The sequence below is a fragment of the Somniosus microcephalus genome, chromosome 17, assembly GCF_052327205.1.
Source record: "Somniosus microcephalus isolate GS21.2 chromosome 17, FLI_Smic_1.0, whole genome shotgun sequence".
In the NCBI taxonomy this organism is placed as follows: Eukaryota; Metazoa; Chordata; class Chondrichthyes; order Squaliformes; family Somniosidae; genus Somniosus; species Somniosus microcephalus.
Window position 1 is genome coordinate 22088155 of NC_141003.1, and position 24479 is coordinate 22112633.

General features: G+C 47.6%; 1 protein-coding gene across 12 annotated transcripts in view; it reads right to left on the reverse strand.

The window, feature by feature from the left end:
- Positions 1-24479, reverse strand: part of plekha5 (pleckstrin homology domain containing A5) — a 435482-nt gene that overhangs the window by 102574 nt on the left and 308429 nt on the right. For all 12 annotated transcript variants that reach the window (XM_086010041.1, XM_086010040.1, XM_086010044.1 and 9 more), the window contains one exon: positions 1323-1820. In XM_086010041.1, coding sequence (XP_085866167.1) covers positions 1323-1820 — 498 coding nt within the window. The remainder of the gene's footprint in view (positions 1-1322; positions 1821-24479) is intronic.

Consider the following 24479-nt stretch of genomic DNA (forward strand, 5'->3'; position numbering starts at 1 on the left):
GCCAGTAACTTGTGGCGATTTGCAATTCACAGGGTATCTTTTCCTCGCCACAAGTTGTTGGCCGATTTGCACATTTTTAGCAAAATCCGGCCCAATATTTCCAAATCTAATGGTGCAATTAATATCACATGAAAATCTTATTTCAAATTCTTTTATCAGATAAAAAAGTAAATTAAATTGAATAATGCAGCCATCCGCTTTACTTATAACAATATATCAGAAAAAAGATAACGGTCAGTTAGTCTACTGACCTACTTTAATGTAGAAATATATATGACAGATTAAGATATTTCACGTTGCCTACACAATCTGTTGCAGAAAAGGCTGGAAAAAATGTTCAAATATTCTTGCAGTCAGAAATATCTGATGGATTTGCAACCTGTACATACTGCGACAAATCTCCGAGGTACTTGCCTCGTAAATACAAACGAGGCACACATGCATTCTCAATCAGCACTATTTTGAGTACTGCCACATCACAAGTCTCTCGGAATAGAGATTAAATGATCAGCCAGGCCTTCAAGAATGTTACTTTGCATGTTACTTCCTCACTAAATTTTATTCCCAACCAAAAGGACACGCAGGTCAACGTGGCCCAAGGCTACAGTATTTTTTTTTTTTAAACGATTAACTCTAGTGCATGAAATTTTACTCTTGAATGTGGCATGTAAAATGAGCAGAACTCAAGTTGTAGTGAAATCACATGAAAATACACTGCAGAAAAATTGAATGCCTAAGACTTGCTACCCAAAGTCATTGCTGTTCTTTTAAGTTACAAACAGTAAAACAAATCCATTAGGACTGCCATTCTTGTAGCAGCTGTTAAAAGTTATGCAGTAACCGCCAAAGGCAAGTTACCTTCCAGCATCCTGTGGGAAGCATCACAGCACACCGCACTGTGTTGCAGTAGCAAAATGCTTCTCTACCACATTATATTTGAATGAAAGACAGTTAATTTAGTGACAATAGATCTGAAAAGATCAGATCTGAAAAGATCACATTTCACAATGGAGTCCTCATTGCTCAGTCATGACAGTCAGTAACATGGGCTGTGAATAAAGGGTGATTAAACCTAAACTAGAAATGTCTCCCATCTCCGTTAATGCAAACAATTTTGAATTTTTTAAAATATAGATTCCCTTTTTGCAGTCATGGAATGAAAAAAATGTGAAACACATCGTTCAAGACTTGAGTTTCAGTGTACATTTAAGAGAAGAAAATCTGAGTTGCAGAAGTCTGTATTTTCTTACCACTCTTAAAACAAAAATGTGATTTTAAAAAAAAAGCTGTACAAACAAGTGTTCAAAAAAAAGCCTCCATACCTCCTAGGTTCTTCTTCTTGGCCTTTTCCTTTCTGTGTTCTCACCCACTGCTCCAACTGCACCATTGAATTAGTCCTTTGAATGCCCCTTCCAGTGTCATTTAGACTAACCAGTCTTTCTCTTTCAGTGTCCACATTTTCTACAGGAACACAGATGGGACTAACTGGACTTTGCTCATTCGAACCATTTGCATGCAGAGATTTGTACTGTTGAGATTGAATGTTGCTGGTACCTGGCATGACATTTCCACTCTCTGATTTTGCAGGCTGTAGTTTAATACTATTGATTTTAGTCAAAGGCTTGTGCTGGTCCAGTCCATCTGTTTCAAAACCGTATTTGTCAGCATGAGTGATGTCCGTATTGTCTATTGGTTGAAGACCCAAAGTGGGGTCTATATTTTTCTGGTTGTTCTGAAGTTCAGGTTTCACTAATATTTTGTGGTTTGCAAAGTGGTTAGCCTCTTGGGGCGGTGCAATTTCAGATGTTAGTTTTTCAGCCCTGTGGGTGAGAGAGAGAGTGTAAGAGCGTGTTTGCCATCCACATCATGCAACATTGTTCAGCAACCTTTGATCTGGAATGAGTCAGACTTTTTTTTACTTTGTCTTGAAGTATGCACCTTCTTGACCTCAGTCGCACACCACCTTCACCACTAGCAAGCATTATAATAAAACGGATTCATGCACCAGTGAAGTTAAAGGCACACAAGCTTACTACACAAAAAGGTAATTGATCTTGAACCAGAAGCTGTTGCACATTTTTCCTAGAATTTCTGCTAATATCCAGTGTTATGTTGCTTGCTTAACTGAACCTACACCAACTTCAAAGCGCCATCACTGAAACTTTGGCCTAGAAATTCATTATGGGGCGCCCAGCTCGCCTGGGCGCCGGAATTACCGCTGCGCGCGGATCCACTTGCGCAAGCGGGATATTCAGTGTCAGCGCACCAAGTGGAAGGCGGCCGCTAAACAGGGGTTTCGGCGCCCCGCTTGGGCGCTGAAACTGATTATCGGCGCGCTAGTGGCCGCAGCGCCACCCGCAGCGGAGCGGCAGGCTGCGGTACTGCAGGCCTTCCTCCCTCTCTTAAGGGGGAGGTCCCTGCAGCAGCCGGAGCCCCGATCGCGAGTGCCGGCAAAAGAGCCCGGCAGAACGGAGAAGTGCCGGGCTCCCGGAAACCAGCCGGCAATGCCGCGGGGGGGGGGCGGTGGAAGAGGCCGGGGAAGGAGGTGCGGGCAGGCGGCCGCCGAAAAAGCGGCCGGCCGCACCTCCACTTTAATTACCGCCACAGGTAGGCCCTGTGTACCGGTCGCTGTTTGCGGCCGGCGCTGAAGAGGCGGGCGCGACTTAATATGGCATTCTTCGCGGAAACGGGGCGCTGCGCACACCGATGACGTCATCGGTGGCGGCGCAGCGCTACAGCCTAACGCCGCCATTAGCGCCCTGCTGAATTTCGCCTGAAGTTTGCAGACTGGCGCAAAAGCCCTCTTTGGGCGCAAACTGGTGGCGCAGGCCACTGAATTTCTAGGCCTTTGTGCCTTCTGCAATGTGGGCACAAATTCCAGCAGCATATCCTTCACGGAAGATGACACAAAAAACTTCCCGGAAATAGTAGAGAATCAAGGGAATGAGGAACTGAAAGAAATTAGTATTAGTTAAAAAATAGTACTGGAGAAATTAATGGGACTGAAAGCTGATAAATCCCCTGGACCTGATGGCCTACTTTGAAAGAGGTGGCTATAGAGATAGTGCATGCATTGGTTGTAATTTTCCAAAATTCCATAGATTCTGGAACGGCTCCCGCGGATTGGGAGGCAGCAAATGTAACCCCACTATTTAAGAAAGGAGAGAGAGAGAAAACAAGGAACTGAAGAACAGTTAGCCTGACATCAGTAGTAGGGAAAATGCTAAATCTATTATTAAGGACGTGGTAACAGGGCACTTAGAAAATAATAATAGGATTGGGCAAGTCAACACGGATTTATGAAAGGGAAATCGTGTTTGACAAATTGTTAGAATTTTTTGAGGTTGTAACTAGCAGAATAGATAAGGGGGAACCAATGGATGTGGTGTGGCGTTGCCACATTGGGGAAACACTGTGTGTATGTAGGTAAACCTGTATAATCCCCTTTTAACTGCTGTATTCCCCTCCCCCCGCAAGACAGTTGCAAGCTGAGAGGAATAAGGCACGTTCAGACTTGCCTGCTGCTGATAGAAGGAAAACCAATCAGGTTCCAGCAGGTGACCAATCCGTGAGTCATCACAGGTTCGCGGGCTTCACGAATTGGGTACTGTATTGTGAGAGTTGGAGTAAAGACCTATTTCTTGTAGCTCGCTGTGTTGCCTATTTCTTTACGTGGGAGACCGTAGTCCCCCACAGTGGTGTCTTTGGATTTTCAGAAGGCATTCGACAAGATACCACACAAGAGGTTATTAAACAAAATTAGGGCTCATGAGATTGGGAGTAATACACTAGCATGGATTGAGGATTGGTTATTGGACAGAAAACATTGAGTAGGAATAAACGGGTCATTTTCGGGTTGGCAGGCTGTAACTAGTAGGGTACCGCAAGGATCAGTGCTTTGGGCCTCAGCTATTCACAATCTACATCAATGATTTGGATGAGGGGACCAAGTGTAATATACAGGAGACTTTGGTTTATCCGGAGATTGTATGTCCGGAAACCTCGATCTACCGGCAGAAATCAGGAGCCATTTTGTTAGGTTTTTTTTTCTTCTCGTGGCTTTTTTTTTCCAACAGTCAGGCTCTGGAAAGTCTCTCTGAAGCTGTTGCTAAGCTACAGAGACGCTTCCAAGGAACAGTGTTTTTTGTCAGATACGGAGATGAAAACCTCCGTATGCTTCAACATTAACGCTGGTATGTCCGGCAGTTTTGATAGATCGGCAACAGCTCGGTCCCGTCGGTGCCGGATATAACGAAGTTTCCTGTATCCAGGTTTGCTGATGATACAAAGCTGGGTGGGAATGTAAGTTGTGAGGAGGATGCAAGGCGGCTTCAAGGGGATATAGACAGGCTAAGTTAGTGGGCAAGAACATGGCAAATGGAATATAATGTGGAGAAATGTGAAATTATCCACTTTGGTAGGAAATATAGAAAAGCAGAGTATTTTTTAAATAGTGAGAGATTGTGAAATGTTAGTGTTCAGAGGGACTTGGGCATCCTTGTACACGAATCACATGCAGGTCTAGCAAGCAATTAGGAAAGCAAATCATAGAAAGTTACAGTATGGAAGGAGGCCATTTTGGACCATCGTGTTCACGCTGGCCAACAAAGAGCTATCCAGCCCAATCCCACTTCTCAGCTCTAGGTCCGTAGCCCAGCAGGTTACAGCATCCCAAGCACATATCCAAGTACTTTTTAAATGGGGCGAGGGTTTCTGCCTCTACCACCCTTTCAGGCAGTGAGTTCCAGACCCCCACAACCCTCTGGGTGAAGAAATTTCCCCTCAAATCCCCTCTAAACCCTCCACCAATTACTTTACGTATGTGGCCCCTGGTTTTTGACCCCTCTGCTAAGGGAAATAGGTCCTTTCTATCCACTTTATCAAGGCCCCTCATAATTTTATACACCTCAATAAGGTCTCCCCTCAGCCTCCTCTGTTCCAAGGAAAACAAACCCAGCCTATCCAGAACAACAGAAAACGCTGGAAAAACTCAGCAGGCCAGGGCAGCATCCGTGGAGAGAGAAACAGAATTAACGTTTCAGGTCGATGACCTTTCGTCAGTCTTTCCTCATAGCAAAGATTCTCTACTCCCGGCAACATCCTTGTAAATCTCCACTGTACCCTCTCTAGTGCAATCACATCTTTCCTGTAATGTGGTGACCAGAACTGCACGCAGTACTCTAGCGGAGGCCTGACTAGTGTTTTATACAGTTGAAGCATAACCCCCCCTGCTCTTGTATTCTATGTCACGACTAATAAAGGCAAGCATTTCGTATGCCTTCTTAACCACCTTATCTACCTGGCCTGCTACCTTCAGGGATCTGTGGACATGCACTCCAAGGTCCCTTTGTTCCTCTACACTACTCAGTGTCCTACCATTTAATGTGTATTCCCTTTCCTTGTTAGCCCTCCCCAAATGCATTACCTCACACTTCTCCGGATTGAATTCCATTTGCCACTGTTCTGCTCACCTGACCAATTTATTGATATTTTCCTGCAGTCTACAGCTTCCTTCTTCAGTATCAACCACACAGCCGATTTTAGTATCATCTGCAAACTTCTTAAACATAACCCCTATATTCAACTCTAGATCATTGATATATACCACAAAAAGCAAGGGACCTAGTACTGAGCCCTGCGGAACCCCACTGGAACAGCCTTCCAGTCACAAAAACACCCATCAACTATTACCCTCTGTTTCCTGCTTCCGAGCCGGTTTTGAATCCAACTTGACACTTTGCCCTGGATCCCATGGGCTTTTAACTTAGTGACCAATCTGCCATGTGGAACCTCATCAAAAGCCTTGCTAAAAGTCCATATACACTACATCAAACACACTACCCTCCTTGTTACCTCCTCAAAAAATTAAATCAAGTTTGTCAGACACGACCTTCCCGTAACAAATCCGTGCTGACTATCCTTGATTAATCCGTGTCTTTCTAAATGAAGATTTATCCTGTCCTTCAGAATTCTTTCCAATAATTTTCCCACCACCGAGGTTAGGCTGACTGGCCTGTAATTACTCGGTCTATCCTTTTCTCCTTTTTTAAACAAATGCTATGTTGGCTTTCATTACAAGAGGATTTGAATATAAGAGTGACGACGTCTTACTGCAATTATATAGGGCCTTGGTGAGGCCACACCTGGAGTATTGCGTACAGTTTTGGTCTCCTTACACCTAAGGAAGGATATGCTTGCCATAGAGAGAGTGCAACGAAGGTTCATCAGACTGGTTCCTGGGATGGGGGGATTGTCCTATGAGGAGAGATTGAGTAGACTAGGCCGATATTCTCTAGAGTTTAGAAGAATGAGAGGTGATCTCATTGAAACATACAAAATTCTTACAGGGCTTGACAGGGTAGATGCAGGAAGGTGGGAGTTAATCTATCTCTGGTAGTCTAGTGGGGAAGAGTGGCTTTGTTGTACATCCAATCCAAAGAAGGCAACTCAAAATGGCAGCAATCATTTGTTTTAATTTAGCTCCAAGAATACTCAAACTTTGAACCTTCAAAGAAAAGTTTTAATGGGTATGATAATGCAGTGGTTATGGTATGGGCTAGCAACTGAGAGGCAGTGAGTGCAAAACTGAATTTAATAAATTGTGTATGCTAGATTGAGCACCAAAAAAGTGACTATGAAAGCTACCCAACAGTGTCCTTCAGGGAAGTGAAACTGTCACCCCTACCTGGTCTGGCCTACTCTAATCCTCACTATGTGGTTGACTTTTCTCAAGGGAACTAGAATGGACAAAAAAATGTGGTCTTGCCAGCATCACCCACATCTTCAAAAAGCAAAAACCAAATCTTCCACATTAGCAGAACTGTTTTAGTTTCATCTCTTTTCAAATCTTAGTCTTATTTTTTAAGTTTACAGGATGTGGGCGTTGCCCTTGAGAAGCTGGTGGTGAGCTTCCTTCTTGAACCGCTGCAGTCCTGTGGTGAAGTTACTCCCACAGTGCTGACTTCTGTCGCAGTGGTTTGGTACAACTGAGTGGCTTGCTAGGCCATTTCAGAGGGCAGTTAATAGTCAACCATATTGCTGTGGGGTCTGGAGTCACATATAGGCCAGACCAGGTAAGGACGGCAGGTTTCCTTCCCTAAAGGACATTAGTGAACCAGATGGCTTTTATGACAATCCGGTAGTTTCATGGTCACCATTATTGATACTAGCTTTATAATTACAATTTTTTTAATTTAATTAACTGAATTTAAATCCCCCAGCTGCCATGGTGGGTTTTGAACTCGTCTCCGGATTATTACACCAGGACTCTGGATTACTAGTCCAGTAACATGACCACTATGCTACCGTACCCCATTATTTTGGTAATAGCGTCCATAAGTAATTCAATCCTAATTTTAGGATAGTTCTTTGATCCCAAATTTGAAGTCACGTTGGCCCAGATTTTGCAGTCAGCGGCAAAGGGATGGCGTCAATGTTGCCTGTAAGCTGCGTGGCTGTGCAGCGCTCCAGGGACCCTACACGGCCAGCTTTTCATTGAGAAAAACTGCGCACGCACTGTATTTTGAATGGTCCGCGCAGCCCCTTAAAAGGGGCCGCGTGGCATCAAACAAAATTACAGGGAACATTGGATGGTGCTCGCCGCTAACCTTGAAAAAAGCTGCTCACGAAGATTTAGCGGGCTCTAGAGCGTCGATTTCCCCCATTCTGACGTGACTTTCAATCTGGCGCCATCTATAGGGGATCTGTGGCGTCCAGCAAGTGAAATTATCAGACAGCAAACCAGGAAGTAAAAAGCAGATTATAATTCACTTTTTAATCATTTTACAGAAAGCAAAATAAAGATTGGGACATACACATGGGATTAAGGTAGAAACTGAAATATCATAAACAAACTTTTATTTTTTTAAGAAAAATTAATTTTTATAATTTAAAAAATAATTGAATTTTTAAATGTTCTTCTGAGGGAATCACACTCTACACCTTTAAAATTAGTTTTTCAGGCCAGAGAGGTTGTTCAGCAGAAATTATGACTTTGTTCACCATTGAAAACTCAGTTACACCTCATTCAACAAAGCTTCATATTTTCAATGGTTTTTACAGCGAGAATAGTGCGTATAAAGTTGACGTTAACATCAAATCACCGATTCTGTGTTTATTGCATCTGTGAAGACTGCAACAGCGCACCTTGTGGCGGAGCAGGGTATCACTGACAGCAACTTCCGATTTCCACGTTTAACTGCGCATGTGCGAACGGCAGAAGTTGCTGTCAGTTTTACACAATAAATGACAGCGAGCGCTGACAGTTTCGCCGTCATTACAACCGCAAATTCCAGGCCATTATACTTTTAGGGGGAGAAATTCATGATAGCCCAGGAGTGGGCGCTAACTTTGGAAAAGTTTGAGATTTAATGCCAGGCGCTAAATTCAGTATCATCGCTCAAAGAAATGATGGGAGCACTAAATCAAGCGCTAATGACCTATCTCAGTGGTGTTAGACTCAAAGCGCTAAGCAATTTCAGGTGCAGTCTAATCACTAATCATCATTGCCACAGGCTCTTTCCAGTTCTTAAAGGGGAGGTTCAATCATGCTGCAGAACCTCATTCTCAGCATTGCTGGTTCTGCAGCTGTTTCAGCAAGCAGCAGAAGGCCAAGTAGAAGGAATCGGACCACTGAAGGAGGTGTCATTGTGGCAGATCAACGGCCCAGGGAGAGCTCGCAGATTCTGCGACCAAGCATTGGAGGCCTTGGACTTTGCTGTGGAGAGACGGAGGGCGGTGCTGTACCTAGCAAGTGGCAGGAGGTCCTCACCGCAAGGTTTCCGCGCCATGTGGAGGGAGGTAGCCCATCAGGTCTCAGGCAGCACTGTGGTCCCCAGGACCCCCACACAGTGCAGGAAGAAATTTAACATCCTCACTCGGGTGGTCAGGCTAAGTCAACGCATCAACAAATGCTACATACCACGATCTGAACCTCAGTCTGCACACATTGCCCAAAGCACCACACCTCCAGCACTCACCCACCAACAATCTCCACCTACCAACACTCACACGCACATCTCACACCTTGCACACAATGACAGCTATTCAACTATGGCAGGCACATCTCCCAAACACATTGCTCCACACTCACACACTTTCCTTTCTCTTGCAGGCCAAGGTCACTCACAACAGGAGGGAGCAGGAGTACACAGGCAGGGGACAACCTGACACCCAACCACTTTCTGAGCTGGAGGAAAGAGTGCTGCAAATCATTGGGTGCCAGGTGGTGAGTGCCGTGGCCCTGGCGACGTTGACCCCCTTGGGGAAAACAGTAGTTTGTTCATCCCTACTCCTCCTTCTCGCATCCCACTTCCCCCTCACCCCACAAGCATTTCCCACTTTCCAGCTAATCATGCTGTATACATGCCTTTCTCCCTTCCTGTCCCCCTCCCTCACCTTAACCCGACTCTTGTGCCTTTATGCTTTCAGATAATGAGCAAGCAGCTGAGCAGCCTGTCCCCGAGGGTACTTTAGAGGCTAGTATAGTAGCGGCTTCTGCATAGGGTGATACACCGGGAACAAGCGGGCTGCATCAAGGCCAGGGGGAAAGGGTAGCTCGGGAGGGCGAGTTTGCGCGCGAATTCTGCTGCACAGGACTCAGATGAGGACCTCGATGGGGAGGCCTTTAGAAGAAAGGTGATGCACATGTACACGGTGATAAGAACACAAGAAAGAGGAGCAGGCCATTCCACCCTTCGAGCCTGCTCCGCCATTCAATGAGATCATGGTTTTCCGAATGGCTTGCTGCACCTGCATATTCACTTTCAGTGACTCATGTACAAGGACACCCAGGTCCCTTTGAGCATCTGCATTCCCCAACCTTTCACCATTTAGGAAATACTCTGCCTTTGTTTTTTTTTCTACCAAAGTGGATAACTTCACATTTATCCACATTATATTCCATCTGCCATGTTCTCGCCCACTCACTGAGCCTGTCGAGATCCCCTTGAAGCCTCTTGACAACTGACACTGCCACCTAGCTTTGTATCATCAGCAAATTTGGAAATGTTACATTTGGTCCCTGTGGTAAACCACTTTTATCGTTCACTATCGTTACACTATGGTTATCACTGTTATATCGTTACACTATGGTTATCACTGTTTACACTGTTGTATCACTACACGAGGTCGCCTCTTGTCACGCTGTTATACCTGGGCTGACCACTGCTGACTCCGCCCATGGCGCCACCTACCTGCCCAGGTATAAAGGTGGTCGACTGGCTGGTATTCCTCCTTGTTGGATCCGATCACCCACGAGGGTGGGCTCTGTTATTTAGCCAATAAAAACCTATAGTTACTTTCTTAACTCGTCGCTTTTCATTGGATGAATTGATAGGTGTATCAATTTTATTGGCTAAATTTTAAAATGTCGTTACCTGAGCAGCCAAACGACCAGTCAACGGAGCAGCCAAACGACCAGTCAGACGCCCAGTTACAACAGCCGGCCTGGCTGCGAGCCCTCCGACCACCGTACCTGGATCTAAACCCACAGGCAGCAAACTCAGCCCGCGACTTCGAACACTGGCTGAGCTGTTTCGAATCCTACCTGGGAGAATCCGGCGTGCCTCAGAGATCCAAGCTAAGAGTTCTGACCGCCCAAGTGAGCCCTAAAGTATTCGCACTCATCCGGGACCTTACTACATACGAGGCCGCCATCAACCTGCTGAAACAACAGTACCGGAGCCCGGTAAATTCCATGTATGCCAGACATCTCCTAAGATCCCGCCCGCAGCAGCCAGGAGAGTCTGTAGATGAATTTTTACGGGCGCTACAAACACTCGGCAGGGACTGTGACTTTAAAGCGGTAACGGCGGCAGAAAATACTGAAGATAATATCCGCGATGCCTTCGTGAAAGGCCTGCGGTCCGACTACTCACGGCAAAGACTGCTTGAAGCAAAGGACCTCGACCTGGACACAGCTGCAGCCCTCGCTCGCTCCCTAGAAGTGGCCCATCGGGACCTCGAGGCGTACTCCAGGTACTGTAATTCGCGACCCTGGGACTCGGGACCGACCCCGACCGCAATACCCCTCGCAGCGCCGCCCCTGGGACCTACCTCAGCGTCGGCGTCCCGGACCCGATCGGGACCGCCACCCCCGGTACCGGCTGCGACATCGGACCCCCGCGATCGGGCCGCCGGCTGCTTCTTCTGCGGCCAGGCGAAACACCCGAGGTCGCGCTGCCCTGCGAGAAACGCGACTTGCTCCAGTTGCCAGAAGAAAGGCCACTTCGCTAAGGCCTGCAGAGGGAGAGCCACAGACACCAGCAGTGCCTCATGCGAGCTGTGGGGGCGGCCATCTTTCATCAAGGCCACAGATGCCAGTATCCCCTCGTGGGGGCGGCCATCTTTGATCAAGGCCACCGACACCAGCAGTGCCACATGTGAGTTGTGGGGGCAGCCATCTTCTCCGCCATCTTACTCCACCATTTTACCCACCACACTCGACCGCCACCTCGCCTCCAGACCCGACCACCGCCTCACCCGCAGACTACAGCAGCTCGCTCAGCCACACACTAGCCTCCGTCACACTGGACCAAGCTCGCCCGCATCACCTGTCCAAGTCCATGATGGACATCGAAGTAAACGGCCACGCCACGACCTGCCTGTTCGACAGCGGAAGCACGGAGAGCTTCATCCATCCAGACACGGTGAGCCACTACTCCCTCACTGTCCGGCCAACGCGCAACCGGGTCTCGATGGCGTCTAGGTCCCACTCTACAGACATCAGCGGCTACTGTGTTGTGACCCTGTCGGTTAGGGGCACGGAATTTAAAAATTTTAAACTTCTCGTCCTGCCCCAACTCTGCGCTGCCGTCCTACTAGGGCTGGATTTCCAATCCCACCTTCAAAGTGTCACTCTAGCATACGGTGGACCCCTCCCCCCACTCACAGTCGACAACCAGCAGCCTTTAAACCGCCCACCGCGTACCACCTGCAGCCTATCCACCCTCAGGGTCCTGCCTCCCTCCCTGTTCGCCAACCTCACCCGCGACTGTAAACCCGTCGCCACCAAGAGCAGGCGGTACAGCGCCGGGGACAGAGCTTTTATTAGCTCTGAAGTGCAGCGCCTCCTGAAGGAGGGCATCATCGAGAGGAGCAACAGCCCCTGGCGCGCTCAGGTCGTAGTCGTCAAGACCGGCGATAAAAACCGCCTAGTCATCGACTACAGCCAAACCATAAACCGGTACACCCAGCTGGACGCATACCCCCTTCCCCGCATATCTGATATGGTCAATCAGATTGCACAGTACCGCGTATTCTCTACCATCGACCTTAAGTCGGCCTATCACCAACTCCCTATCCGCCCTGAGGACCGCCAGTATACCGCCTTCGAGGCGAATGGCCGCCTCTACCACTTCCTGAGGGTTCCCTTCGGCGTCACCAACGGGGTTTCGGTCTTCCAAAGGGAGATGGACCGGATGGTTGACCAGAACGGGCTGCAAGCCACGTTCCCCTATCTAGATAACGTCACCATCTGCGGCCGCGACCGGCAGGACCACGATACTAATCTGGAGAGATTCCTCCGTACGGCCCAGCGGCTGAACCTCACCTACAATAAAGAGAAATGTGTGTTTAACACCTCGCGCCTTGCCATCCTCGGCTGCGTAGTAGAGAACGGAGTCATCGGCCCTGACCCCGAAAGAATGCGCCCCCTCATGGAGCTTCCCCTCCCCCACTGTCCAAAGGCGCTGAGGAGAACCCTGGGGCTCTTCGCCTACTATGCCCAATGGGTGCCCAATTATGCGGACAAAGCCAGACCCCTCATGAAGTCCACCTCCTTCCCCCTGACGGCAGAAGCGTGCGCAGCCTTCTCCCTCATTAAGGGAGACATTGCTAAGGCCACAATGCACGCGGTGGATGAGTCTATCCCTTTCCAAGTGGAGAGCGATGCATCCGACTTCGCCCTGGCCGCAACCCTTAACCAGGAGGGGAGACCAGTGGCCTTCTTCTCAAGGACCCTCCAGGGCCCCGAGATCCGACACTCTTCAGTCGAGAAGGAGGCCCAGGCGATCGTGGAGGCTGTACGACGCTGGAGGCATTACCTGGCAGGCAAACGATTTACCCTCCTCACCGACCAACGTTCGGTCGCCTTTATGTTTAATAACAAGCTGAGGGGCAAAATCAAGAACGACAAGATCTTGAGGTGGAGAATCGAGCTCTCCACCTATGATTATGGTATCTTGTACCGGCCTGGTAAACTGAACGAACCCCCAGATGCTCTATCACGAAGTACATGCGCCAGCGTGCAAATTGATAGACTGCAGACCCTCCACAACGACCTCTGCCACCCCGGGGTCACCAGACTTTACCACTTCATTAAGGCCCGCAACCTGCCCTACTCCATCGAGGAGGTCAGGACCATGACCAGGAACTGCCAAACCTGTGCCGAATGCAAACCGCATTTCTTTAGGCCGGACAGAGCAAGCCTGATCAAGGCCACCCGCCCCTTCGAGCGCTTGAGCATCGATTTTAAGGGGCCCCTCCCGTCCTCTGACCGTAATGTGTACTTCCTCAACATTATTGATGAGTACTCCCGTTTCCCCTTCGCCTTCCCCTGCCCAGACATGACCAGTACCACGGTCATCAGATGCCTGAACGACCTCTTCGCCTTGTTCGGGTTCCCGAACTATATACATAGCGACCGGGGCTCCTCCTTCATGAGCGAGGAACTTCGCCAGTTCCTACTAGCGAGAGGTATTGCTGCAAGCAGGACCACCAGCTACAACCCCCGGGGGAACGGCCAGGTGGAAAGAGAGAACGCGACTGTCTGGAAGGCCGTTCTCTTAGCCTTAAAGTCTAAGGGCCTCCCAACCTCTCGCTGGCAGGAAGTCCTCCCGGCAGCACTGCACTCCATCCGGTCACTGCTTTGCACTGCCATTAACGCCACCCCCCATGAACGAATGTTTGTTTTCCCCAGGAAGTCGACTACGGGAACCACGCTACCAACTTGGCTGACCTCTCCGGGGCCCGTCTTGCTGCGAAAGCACGTGAGGGCCCATAAAACGGACCCCCTGGTCGAGAGGGTGGACCTCCTGCACGCCAACCCCCAGTACGCCTATGTGGCATACCCAGACGGGCGGGAGGACACAGTCTCCTTACGAGACCTTGCACCCTCGGGCACCCCTGAGACACCACCATTACCCCCCCACCACTCCCCCAGATCCAGCCCAGGTAGACGGCATGCCGGAACCCCACGAGCCTTCGTTGACCACGCAGACACCAGCATTAACGTCGGATACTGCATCACCGCCGCCGCTGCTGCGACGATCAGAAAGGCTTACGAGGCCTCCGGACAGACTGACATACCCGAACTGGTAGTACACTTCACCCCGCCGGACTCAAATCTAAACAAGGGGTGAATGTGGTAAACCACTTTTATCGTTCACTATCGTTACACTATGGTTATCACTGTTATATCGTTACACTATGGTTATCACTGTTTACACTGTTGTATTACTACACGAGGTCGCCTCTTGTCACGCTGTTATACCTGGGCTGACCACTGCTGACTCCGCCCATGGCTCCACCTACCTGCCCAGGTATAAAGGTGGTCGACTGGCTGGTATTCCTCCTTGTTGGATCCGATCACCCACGAGGGTGGGCTCTGTTATTTAGCCAATAAAAACCTATAGTTGCTTTCTTAACTCGTCGCTTTTCATTGGATGAATTGATAGGTATATCAGTCCCCTCATCCAAATCATTGGCATTGGCAGATAATAGGCGCAATGGCAAGGGTGCCTGAGAGCCTCGCAACAATGGTAAGGAGCGTGGAGTCGTCCACCTCCAACATTGCACAGAGCTCTGCGCACACCATGGAGCCCATCATTTACAGTCTGCAAAGGATGGTGGACTACTAGAGAGACTGTGGAAACTCAGATCTCATGCCACATGCGATGGGTGATGTCACAGCTTCCATTGCAGCACAGGCAACGTCTTTGTGCTGTAATGCGGTCTTTGCTTGGTGCCATCGATTCTCAGACTGCCCTCATGCAGTCTCAGTTTGATGCCACGCAAGCTCTGACTGCTGCCGTCATGGCTGGGTCAACCACCGTCCACCTGGGCTTTTACGGTGTCGCAGCAGGCCAGCAATCTGTGCTCCAGCAGACTGGTAGTGATGCTGAGGTGCTGCCCTGGGGGAGTGCCAGGTGGTCAGTGGAGCAGGAAGCTGCTGTCCTCTCTCAGGATGACAGCATTTCTGCTCCCACCACTGGCACTCCGCCAAGCCCTTGTCGCTGCCAGTCATCTAGCCAGCCCAGACTGCTGCTGCCTATGCTGAGGTGGTGCAGTTTACAGCCGGGCCTTCCCTGCCCAGAGCTGGTCAAGGGCGTCTTGCAAGGCCATCTGAAGTCTCCCGCATGGACACTCAGCAGCCTCCACTTGCTGTGCTGCAGCCACTCGGCCAACACTACATAGGAGCACTAGAGTAGGCAAAGGCACAGTAACGAGGGGCACTAAGGGATTGCACAAGGGTGAATACCTAATGTTGTTGTAAATAAGTGTTCACTGATTATTGATAAATTTATTAATTGGCTTTGGATGATTTTGTTGTGTCTCTCATTTCAGCTTTGCGCTGTGATATGGCCTGTGACACGGATGGAATGATGGGTATGCGGGGTTTAATTTATTGGAACCGCAGTCTGATGAGGCGGTCTACAGCTGGATCGTCCCCGATGGTCTGCTCAATGATGTTCCTGGTGGCATGACTCTCATTATATGAGTGCTGAGCAAGAGTGTTGGGGTTGCGGAGGGGATTCATGAGCCAGGTGGAGAGCGGATAGTCCTTGTCTCCGACCAGCCAGCCGTGAGCTTAATATAGTGGCATGGTAGAGTGCTGGCACACCGGTCTGACGCAGGATGAAGGCATCATGGCTGCTGCCAGGATAGCGGGCATTCACATTGAGGATTTGCTGTCTGTGGTCGCACGCGAACTGCACATTAAGTGAGTGGTAGCCTTTGCGCTTAAGACCTCAGGATTGTTATGTGGTGCCCGAAAAAGCCACGTTGGTGCAGTCATGGCGCCCTGCACCATGGGGAAGCCCGCTATCCTAACAAAGCCACATGCATGTTCGTTCTGCTTCTCTCTGGTGATGGGGAAGGAAATGTAGTCTCTTCTCCTACTGTAGAGAGCCTTTGTGACCTCCCGGATGCAGCGATGGACAGCGAACTATGAGATGTTCGCTATATCTCCTGTTGCAGACTGGAAGGAACCACTGGCAAAGAAATTGAGGGCGACGGTGACCTTGACTGCCACCGAGAGCGCCATGGTCGACCTGATCTGAGGCTCGAGGTCTGGTTGCAGGAGGTGGCAGAGTTCGGTGACCACATCCTTGCTGAAGCGGAGCCTTCTGATACACTGCTCCTCGCTTAATTGGAGGTAGGAGAAGTGCTCTCGGAATACCCTCGGAGGGTAAGGCCTCCTGTTGAGAGCCCTGATGGCCCTTATCCTCCCTCTGGCCACACCTTGCAGCCTCCGCTCCCTCTGCGGTAGATCCTGGAGGGAGAGGTCGACTGTCAGTACAGCCCCCATTAATGCATACATATCGTTGTCAGAATAAATGTAACAAATTTTTAGTGGTCACAACACTCCTGATACTAAAGAACCTTTAAATGACTGAATTAAACTCTTGCACAATAGCAAAATACTGTTGATGCTGAATATCTGAAATAACAGAAATGCTGGAAAGACAGCATTGGTGGAGAGAGAAACAGAGTTAACATTTCAGGTCTGTGACCATCAGAACTGGAAAAAGTTAAGAGATGTAACAGGTTTTAAGCAGCTGCAGAGGCAGGGGGAGGGGAGGAAAGAACAAAAGGGACTGTCTGTGACAGGATGGAAGGCAGGAGAGATTAAATGTTGCAAATGGGTTGGCAGAATCAGTAACAGCTGCTGCCTAAAAAAACGGGGCAGAAGTTAGAGTCTGAAATTGTTGAACACAGTGTTGAGTCCAGAAGGCTGTAAAGTGCCTTATCGAAAGATGAGGTGCTGCTCCTCTTGCACAATCGCAAACTGACAAGGAAGCAGTGAAACAGCACTAACCAGACAGCTGCGACTCATCCCTTTAAATATCGCCCCTGGAGCCGCCATTCGCCAGCTTCACGCGGCCTCTTCCTGTCGTTGTCGGGCGAGGCGCTAAGGCAGGGGGCTATAATTAATTTGGCAGGTCGGGTGCTCAGTGAGCGTGGCACGCTCACTGATGTCACGATCTACCTGGCGCTAAAGCCCCAGGTGCTAACTGTTAACGGCGGCACTAAGGGGCGACTAGACTTGGCGTGCGGCGCTGGATTCGCCTCACCCCAGAGCCACTTCATTAGCGCCCCCGCCAGGCGCTAACCAACTGAATTTCTCCCCCTAAACCAACTGAATTGCTCCCCCTTAGACTTTGGAATAATTTGGCTCAAAAAATATTTTTTTCTTACCATATTTTTATTCATATCTTCAGGTTTAAAAAAACCATTTTAAGATCATGTCACAATTGTGGTTTGATTTCTCACACAACTCACGAGGTTGAGAGAAATGTTGGAAATAATAACTTGATTCTTGATGGTTGTATACTTTATACTAAATTGCAAGAGTAGAACAAACGGACATGGTCCAAACTAGCAAAATGCAATTATAGACTGATGATAGTAGGAAATTCGTCACATAAAGTTTCATTAAGTAGATGTTCCGAATTGGTTCCATTTTAGTGCTCGAAATGATTTTAGTTATAAGTTGGTCTATTTCAAATGTTAGTATTTTACTTATAGGCTCTATAAGAAAAGGTCCAAATTTTCATGTTCATTCATACAATTACAATCATTTTAACCAATATCTATTTTTATCCTTATTTTCAGCCACAAAACACTGATAAGTAGATCTTTTCAACTTCAAATGAAAAATAAAATTATGCCATAAGAACATAAGAAATAGGAGCAGGAGTAGGCCAATCAGCCTCTCGAGCCTGCCCCACCGTTCAATAAGATCATGGCTGATCTGATCCTAACCTCAAATCTACTATCACTCTACATCCCACCCGAACCCATGTGATCTCCTGGGAGAGGCGAAAAACCAGATAAAAAACCCAATGGCCAATTTGGGAGAAAAAATCTGGGAAATTCCTCTCCGACCCATCTAGGCGATCAAAACTCGTCCAGGAGATCACTCTGTCCCTATATTTTCTACAGTACTTACCTTCTGTAAAAGGTGATCTCCACCCCAGCCAGGAACAGGAATAGAACCATCTCCTGAAATCTAACACATAATTAGAACACAAGAAATAGGAGCAAAACCAGGCTACACGGCCCCTGGGCCCACTCCGCTACCCACAGGGCCATGACCGTTCCGAACCTAGACTCATGTCTAATTTCCTGCCCGCTCCCCGTAACCCCTAATTCCCTTTACTTCTAAGAAACTGTCTATTTCTGTTTTAAATTTATTTAATGATGTAGCTTCCAGAGCTTTCTGGGGCAGCAAATTCCACAGACCTACTACCCTCTGAGTGAAGAAGTTTCTCCTCATCTCAGTTTTGAAAGAGCAGCCCCTTATTCTAAGATTATGCCCCCTAGTTCTAGTTTCACCCATCATTGGGAACATCCTCACCGCATCCACCCGATCAAGCCCCTTCACAATCTTATATGTTTCAATAAGATCGCCTCTCATTCTTCTGAACTCCAATGAGTAGAGTCCCAGTCTACTCAACCTCTCCTCATATGTCCACCCCCTCATCCCCGGGATTAACCGAGTGAACCTTCTTTGTACTGACTCGAGAGCAAGTATGTCTTTCTTAAGTATGGACACCAAAACTGTATGCAGTATTCCAGGTGCGGTCTCACCAATACCTTGTGCAACTGCAGCAATACCTCCCTGTTTTAATATTCTATCCCCCTAGCAATAAAAGCCAACATTCCATTGGCCTTCTTGATCACTTGCTGCACCTGCATACTAACTTTTTGAGTTTCGTGCACCAGGACCCCCAGATCCCTTTGTACTACAGTACTTTCCAGTTTCTTGCCATTAAGATAATAACTTGCTCTATGATTTTTCTTGCCAAAGTGCATAACCTCACACTTTCCAGTATTGTATTCCATCTGCCAAATCTCTGCCCACTTACTTAGCCTGTCTATGTCCCTTTGCAGGTTTATGTCCTCCTCACACTACTTTCCTTCCCATCTTTGCATCATCTGCAAACTTTGATATGTTACACTCGGTCCCCTCCTCCAAATCATTAATATAGATTGTAAAGAGTTGGGGACCCAGCACTGACCCCTGCGGAACACCACTAGTTACTGATTGCCAGTCTGAGAACGAACCATTTATCCCAACTCTCTGCTTTCTGTTAGATAGCCAATCCTCCACCCATGCCAGAATATTACCCCCAATCCCGTGATTTTTTATCTTGAGCAATAATCTTTTGTGTGGCACCTTGTCAAATGCCTTTTGGAAGTCTAAATACACTACGTCCACTGGTTCCCCTTTATCCACCCTGTATGTTACTTCCTCAAAGAACTCAAGCAAATTTGTCAAACATGACTTCCCTTTCATAAAACCATGCTGACTTTGTCCTATTAAATTATGTTTATCTAAATGTCCCGTTACTGTCTCCTTAATAATGGACTCTAAAATTTTACCAACCACAGATGTTAGGCTAACAGGTCTATAGTTTCCAGCCTTCTGCCTACCACCCTTCTTAAATAAGGGTGTTACATTAGCAGTTTTCCAATCTGCCAGGACCTTTGCTGAGTCCAGGGAGTTTTGGAAAATTATTACCAATGCATCCACAATCCCTACCGCCACTTCCCTCAAGACCCTAGGATGTAAACCATCAGGTCCAGGGGATTTATCCGCCTTGAGTCCCATTATTTTACCAAGTACCACTTCCTTAGTGATTTTAATCGTATTTAGCTCCTCCCCCCCTAGAGCCCCCTGTTTGTCCAGTGTTGGGATATTCTCAGTGTCCTCTACTGTAAAGACTGATACAAAATAATTGTTCAGCGTTTTTGCCATCTCCATGTTTCCCACCATTAATTTCCCGGTCTCATCCTCTATGGGACCAACATTTACTTTAGCTACCCTTTTTCTTTTTATATAACTATAGAAACTTTTGCTATCTGTTTTTATATTTTTTGCTAATTTACTTTCATAATCTATCTTCCCTTTCTTAATCAATCTTTTTGTTATTTTTTGCTGTCTTTTAAAGACTTCCCAATCTTCTATCCTCCCACTAGATTTGGCTACCTTATATGCCCTTGTTTTCAGTCGGATACTATCCTTAATTACTTTACTTAGCTACGGATGGCTATCTTTTCTCTTACACCCTTTTTTCCTCAGTGGAATATATATTTTTTGGAACTTGTAAAATAACTCCTTAAATGTACACCAGTGATCATGTACCATCTTACCCTTTAATCTATTTTCCCAGTCCACTCTAATCAATTCCGCTCTCATACCTTCATAGTCTCCTTTATTCAAGCTCAGCACGCTTGTTTGAGATCCAACCTTCTCACCCTCTAATTGAATATGGAATTCAACCATGTTATGGTCACTCATTCCAAGGGGATCCTTTACTAGGACATTTTTAATTAATCCTGTCTCATTACACAGGACCAAATTTAAGGTTACTTGCCCCCTGGTCGGTTCAGTTACATACTGCTCAAGAAACCCATCCCTAATACACTCAATGAACTCATCCTCAAGGCTACCCTGCCCAATTTGATTTGTCCAGTTAATATGATAGTTAAAATCCCCCATAATTATAGCTGTTCCCTTATTACAAGCCTCAACTATTTCCTGATTAATACTCCGTCCAACAGAGTTGCAACTGTTCGGAGGCCTATAGACTACGCCCACTAGTGTTTTTTTCCCCTTATTATTCCTTATCTCCACCCAAACTGTTTCACTATCCTGATCCTTTGACCCAATATCATTTCTCTGTATTACAGTGATTCCTTCCTTTATTAACATAGCCACCCCACCTCCCCGCCTGTCCTTCCTGATTGTTAAATAACCTGGTATATTTAATTCCCAGTCATGGTCACCCTGCAGCCATGTTTCTGTAATGGCCACAAAATCATACCCATATGTAGTTATTTGTGCCGTTAACTTGTCCATTTTGTTACAAATGCTACGTGCATTCAGATAACGAACTTTCAAATATGTTTTGTGACACTTAGTTCCTGCTTTTTCCCCTTTTACTACTTTACCTTTTACTCCATACATTCTGTCCCTTCCTGACACGCTCTGTTTTTTAATTCCCCAACTGCTACCTAAGTCTAGGACCTTCTCCGTAGTCATTTTTATTATTTGCTCTCTAGAAACCTCCCCCCCCACTAATTCGTTTAAAGCCCTCTCTACAGCCCTAGTTATATGATTCGCCAGGATTCTAGTCCCAGCACTGGCCAAGTGAAGTCCGTCCCAACGGAACAGCTCCCTCTTGTCCCAGTACTGGTGCCAGTGTCCCAAGAAGCAAAACCCATTTTTCCCACACCAGTCTTGGAGCCACACATTTAACTCTCTAATTTTATTCATCCTAGCCAAATTCGCTCGTGGCTCAGGTAATAATCCAGAGATTATTACCCTTGAGGTTCTGTTTTTTAATTTGACCCCTAGCTGTTCATACTCCTTTAACAGAACCTTCTTCCTTGTCCTATCTACGTCGTTTGTACCAACATGGACCACGACAACTGGATCCTCCCCCTCCCACTCCAAGTTTCTTTCCAGCCCAGAAGAGATGTCCTTAACCCTGGCACCGGGCAGACAACACAGCCTTCGGGACTCCCGCTCTCGACTGCAGAGAACCCTATCTATCCCCCTAATGATACTATCCCCTACCACTACAACATTTCTTTTTACTCCCCCCACTTGAATGGCCCCCTGTTCCATGGTGCTGTGGCCAGGTTGCTCATCCTCCCTGCAGTCCCCGCTCCCGCCCTCACAGGGAGAAAGAATCTCGAAACTGTTTGACAAGAGCAAGGGCTGCGGCTCCTTCAACACTACCTCCTGGATCCCTGTACCTGCCTCACTCATAGTCACACCGTCCTGTCCCTGACCATGGACTACATCTGAATTAATTAATTTCATAGGTGTGACTACCTTCTGAAACATAGAGTCCAGGAACTTCTCCCCCTCCCTGATGTGTCGCAGTGTCTGAAGCTCGGTCTCAAGCACCTCAATACGGAGCCGGAGTTCCTCTAGCAACAAACACTTGTCGCAGATGTAATCACTGTGAGCCTCAATGGGGTCCACCGGCTCCCACATCTCGCAACAGTAACAGATCACCTGCTCCATTCTATATAATTAATTAAATTTCTTATTATTAGTTATGAAGACCCTGCCCAGATATAGATGATAATATCACACCATTTACTTCATTTTAATTCACAAATCCAACTGTGTGATTGTTGTTTTCAGGCTGGAGTGATTATTTGTGATGCATTTTTAACAGTCTCTGCGCGTGCGCACCTGTTTGGTACCGCGCATGTGCACTTGATCTGGTCATGCATGCACAGTACCCAATAGTGTGGTGGCTGCAGCCCGCACCACCACGCTTCCCTCGGCTCCGTGCCTAGGTGGTCAAGGGATCGACAGTGAGGCGGGGTGGGGGGGGGGGGGGGGGGAAGAGGAGAGGGAATCGGGGGCGGGGGAATGGAGGAGTGGGGATCGAAGATGGGGTAGGAGAGGGGATCGAAAGGGTATCCTTGGGGAGCGCTCAAATTTGGTTCTAATTGCCGATGCTGCAATGAGCGGGCGGGAGTTCAGGGGTGGCAGTGGCCCCGAACACTTGCAGAGAAAATGATATTGGGAAGCGAAAACTTTGATCGCCATCCTTGGTTGAATGGTGGTCACCTTGGATGAATGGTGGGCATCCGTGCATTTACCCCAAATATTGTACCTCTGTAACCAGGTCTTGAAAGAACTAGAGAATAACGATTCAAAGTGGCCCTTCAGCGGTGCCTCACTATCTTATGCAGCCATAACTGAAACTCAACAGGAGGTTGTAATCCCAGTCAGATCCGCAATATCAGAGATGAGAGGGGATCGAAGGGGGAGGAGAGGGGATCAGAGGGGGTAGGATAGGAAGAGAGGGGATCGAAGGGGGAGGAGAGGGGATCAGAGGGGGTAGGATAGGAAGAGAGGGGATCGAAGGGGGAGGAGAGGGGATCAGAGGGGGTCGGAGAGGAAGAGAGGGGATCGAAGGGGGAGGAGAGGAGGAGAAGGGATCAGAGGAGTAGGAGAGGAAGCGAGGGGATCGAAGTGGGGAGAGGAGAAGGGGTCGGGGGGAGGAAAGGAGATCGAAGGGACAGGAGCTCGGAGGGAGGGGAGAAGCTCAGGAGATCGGGGGCAGGCGGGGGGCAGGAATTTGGGGAGAGAAGTCAAGAACTTGTGGGAGGGGGAGCACGTTGAGAACAGTGGTGGGGTGAGGGGTAGCACAGTGAGAACAGTGGTGGGGTGGGCGAGAACGTGATCCAGGTCTAAAAGAGCAGGGAGGGGTATGAGAGCAAGAACGCGATCCAGACAGGAAGATAGATCACTTTCTCCCTCCCTCGGTTAGGCCTGGATCACGCTCTTCCGCCCCACCCCCTTTACACCCGCACTTTGTTATCCCTCTCCTCCTGGTCTTGTCCTCCAAGGGGACTAATCAGAACTTGTGTTACAAATAGTTACAGCTTTTACAGGCTGAAGAAATCAAATTCAAATATAATCCAGATGATCCAAGTAAAATGAGCACTGTTGCACAAACTAACATGTGAAAATACCAGTTCTAATAAAGGGTTACCCTCGAAACATTAACCTATCCTTTTTCTTTCGTGATGCTGATTGATCTGCTGTCTGTTTCTAGCATATTTTGATTTTGTTTCAGATTTCCAGCATTTTCAGTTAATTTTTTAATATGTGAATTATCCTTTCATTCTAGTCTTAGAACAGTTAACATGGAAGTTCCAAATAACTCAGAGTGTAACCTATTGTTCTGAGGACTAAATCTCAATTTTCCTCTCAATCAACAGTCGCTTTATCTCGGCAATTTTGTGATGTGGCACACCCTTGCTCACAGGGAGTGCAGGCTGAAAATTTGTATCGACAGTAATGTACAGTATTGTAGCCTTATCAATGCAGGATCACATAATCAGCCCTTATGTCTCCTCTGGTTGGGTGGTTAGGGGAATCTCTGTTTCCACCAGTGCCACTCTAATAAATCAGGATAATATGCACAGAGTGGAAATGTCCCTGCTATTATGTCCTCTTCTCCCTGCCTCTCTCCCCCTCCTTCCCCAATCACATTACGAGTTCACTAATATTGTCCTTTAAGGAGACTCTAATTTGAATGGTAATAATCATTCGGTATTTAAACCTTAGCCTAACACAAATTCAATAATTCAATTCAAAGTCAAGCCACCTTCAGAGATTCCTATCTAATATGGTTTTGGAAATATGCAATTTCCTCCATGATTGGTTTAATATTTTCTGATTTTTTTTTTGGTGGGGGGGGGCGGGGTGTGGGGGG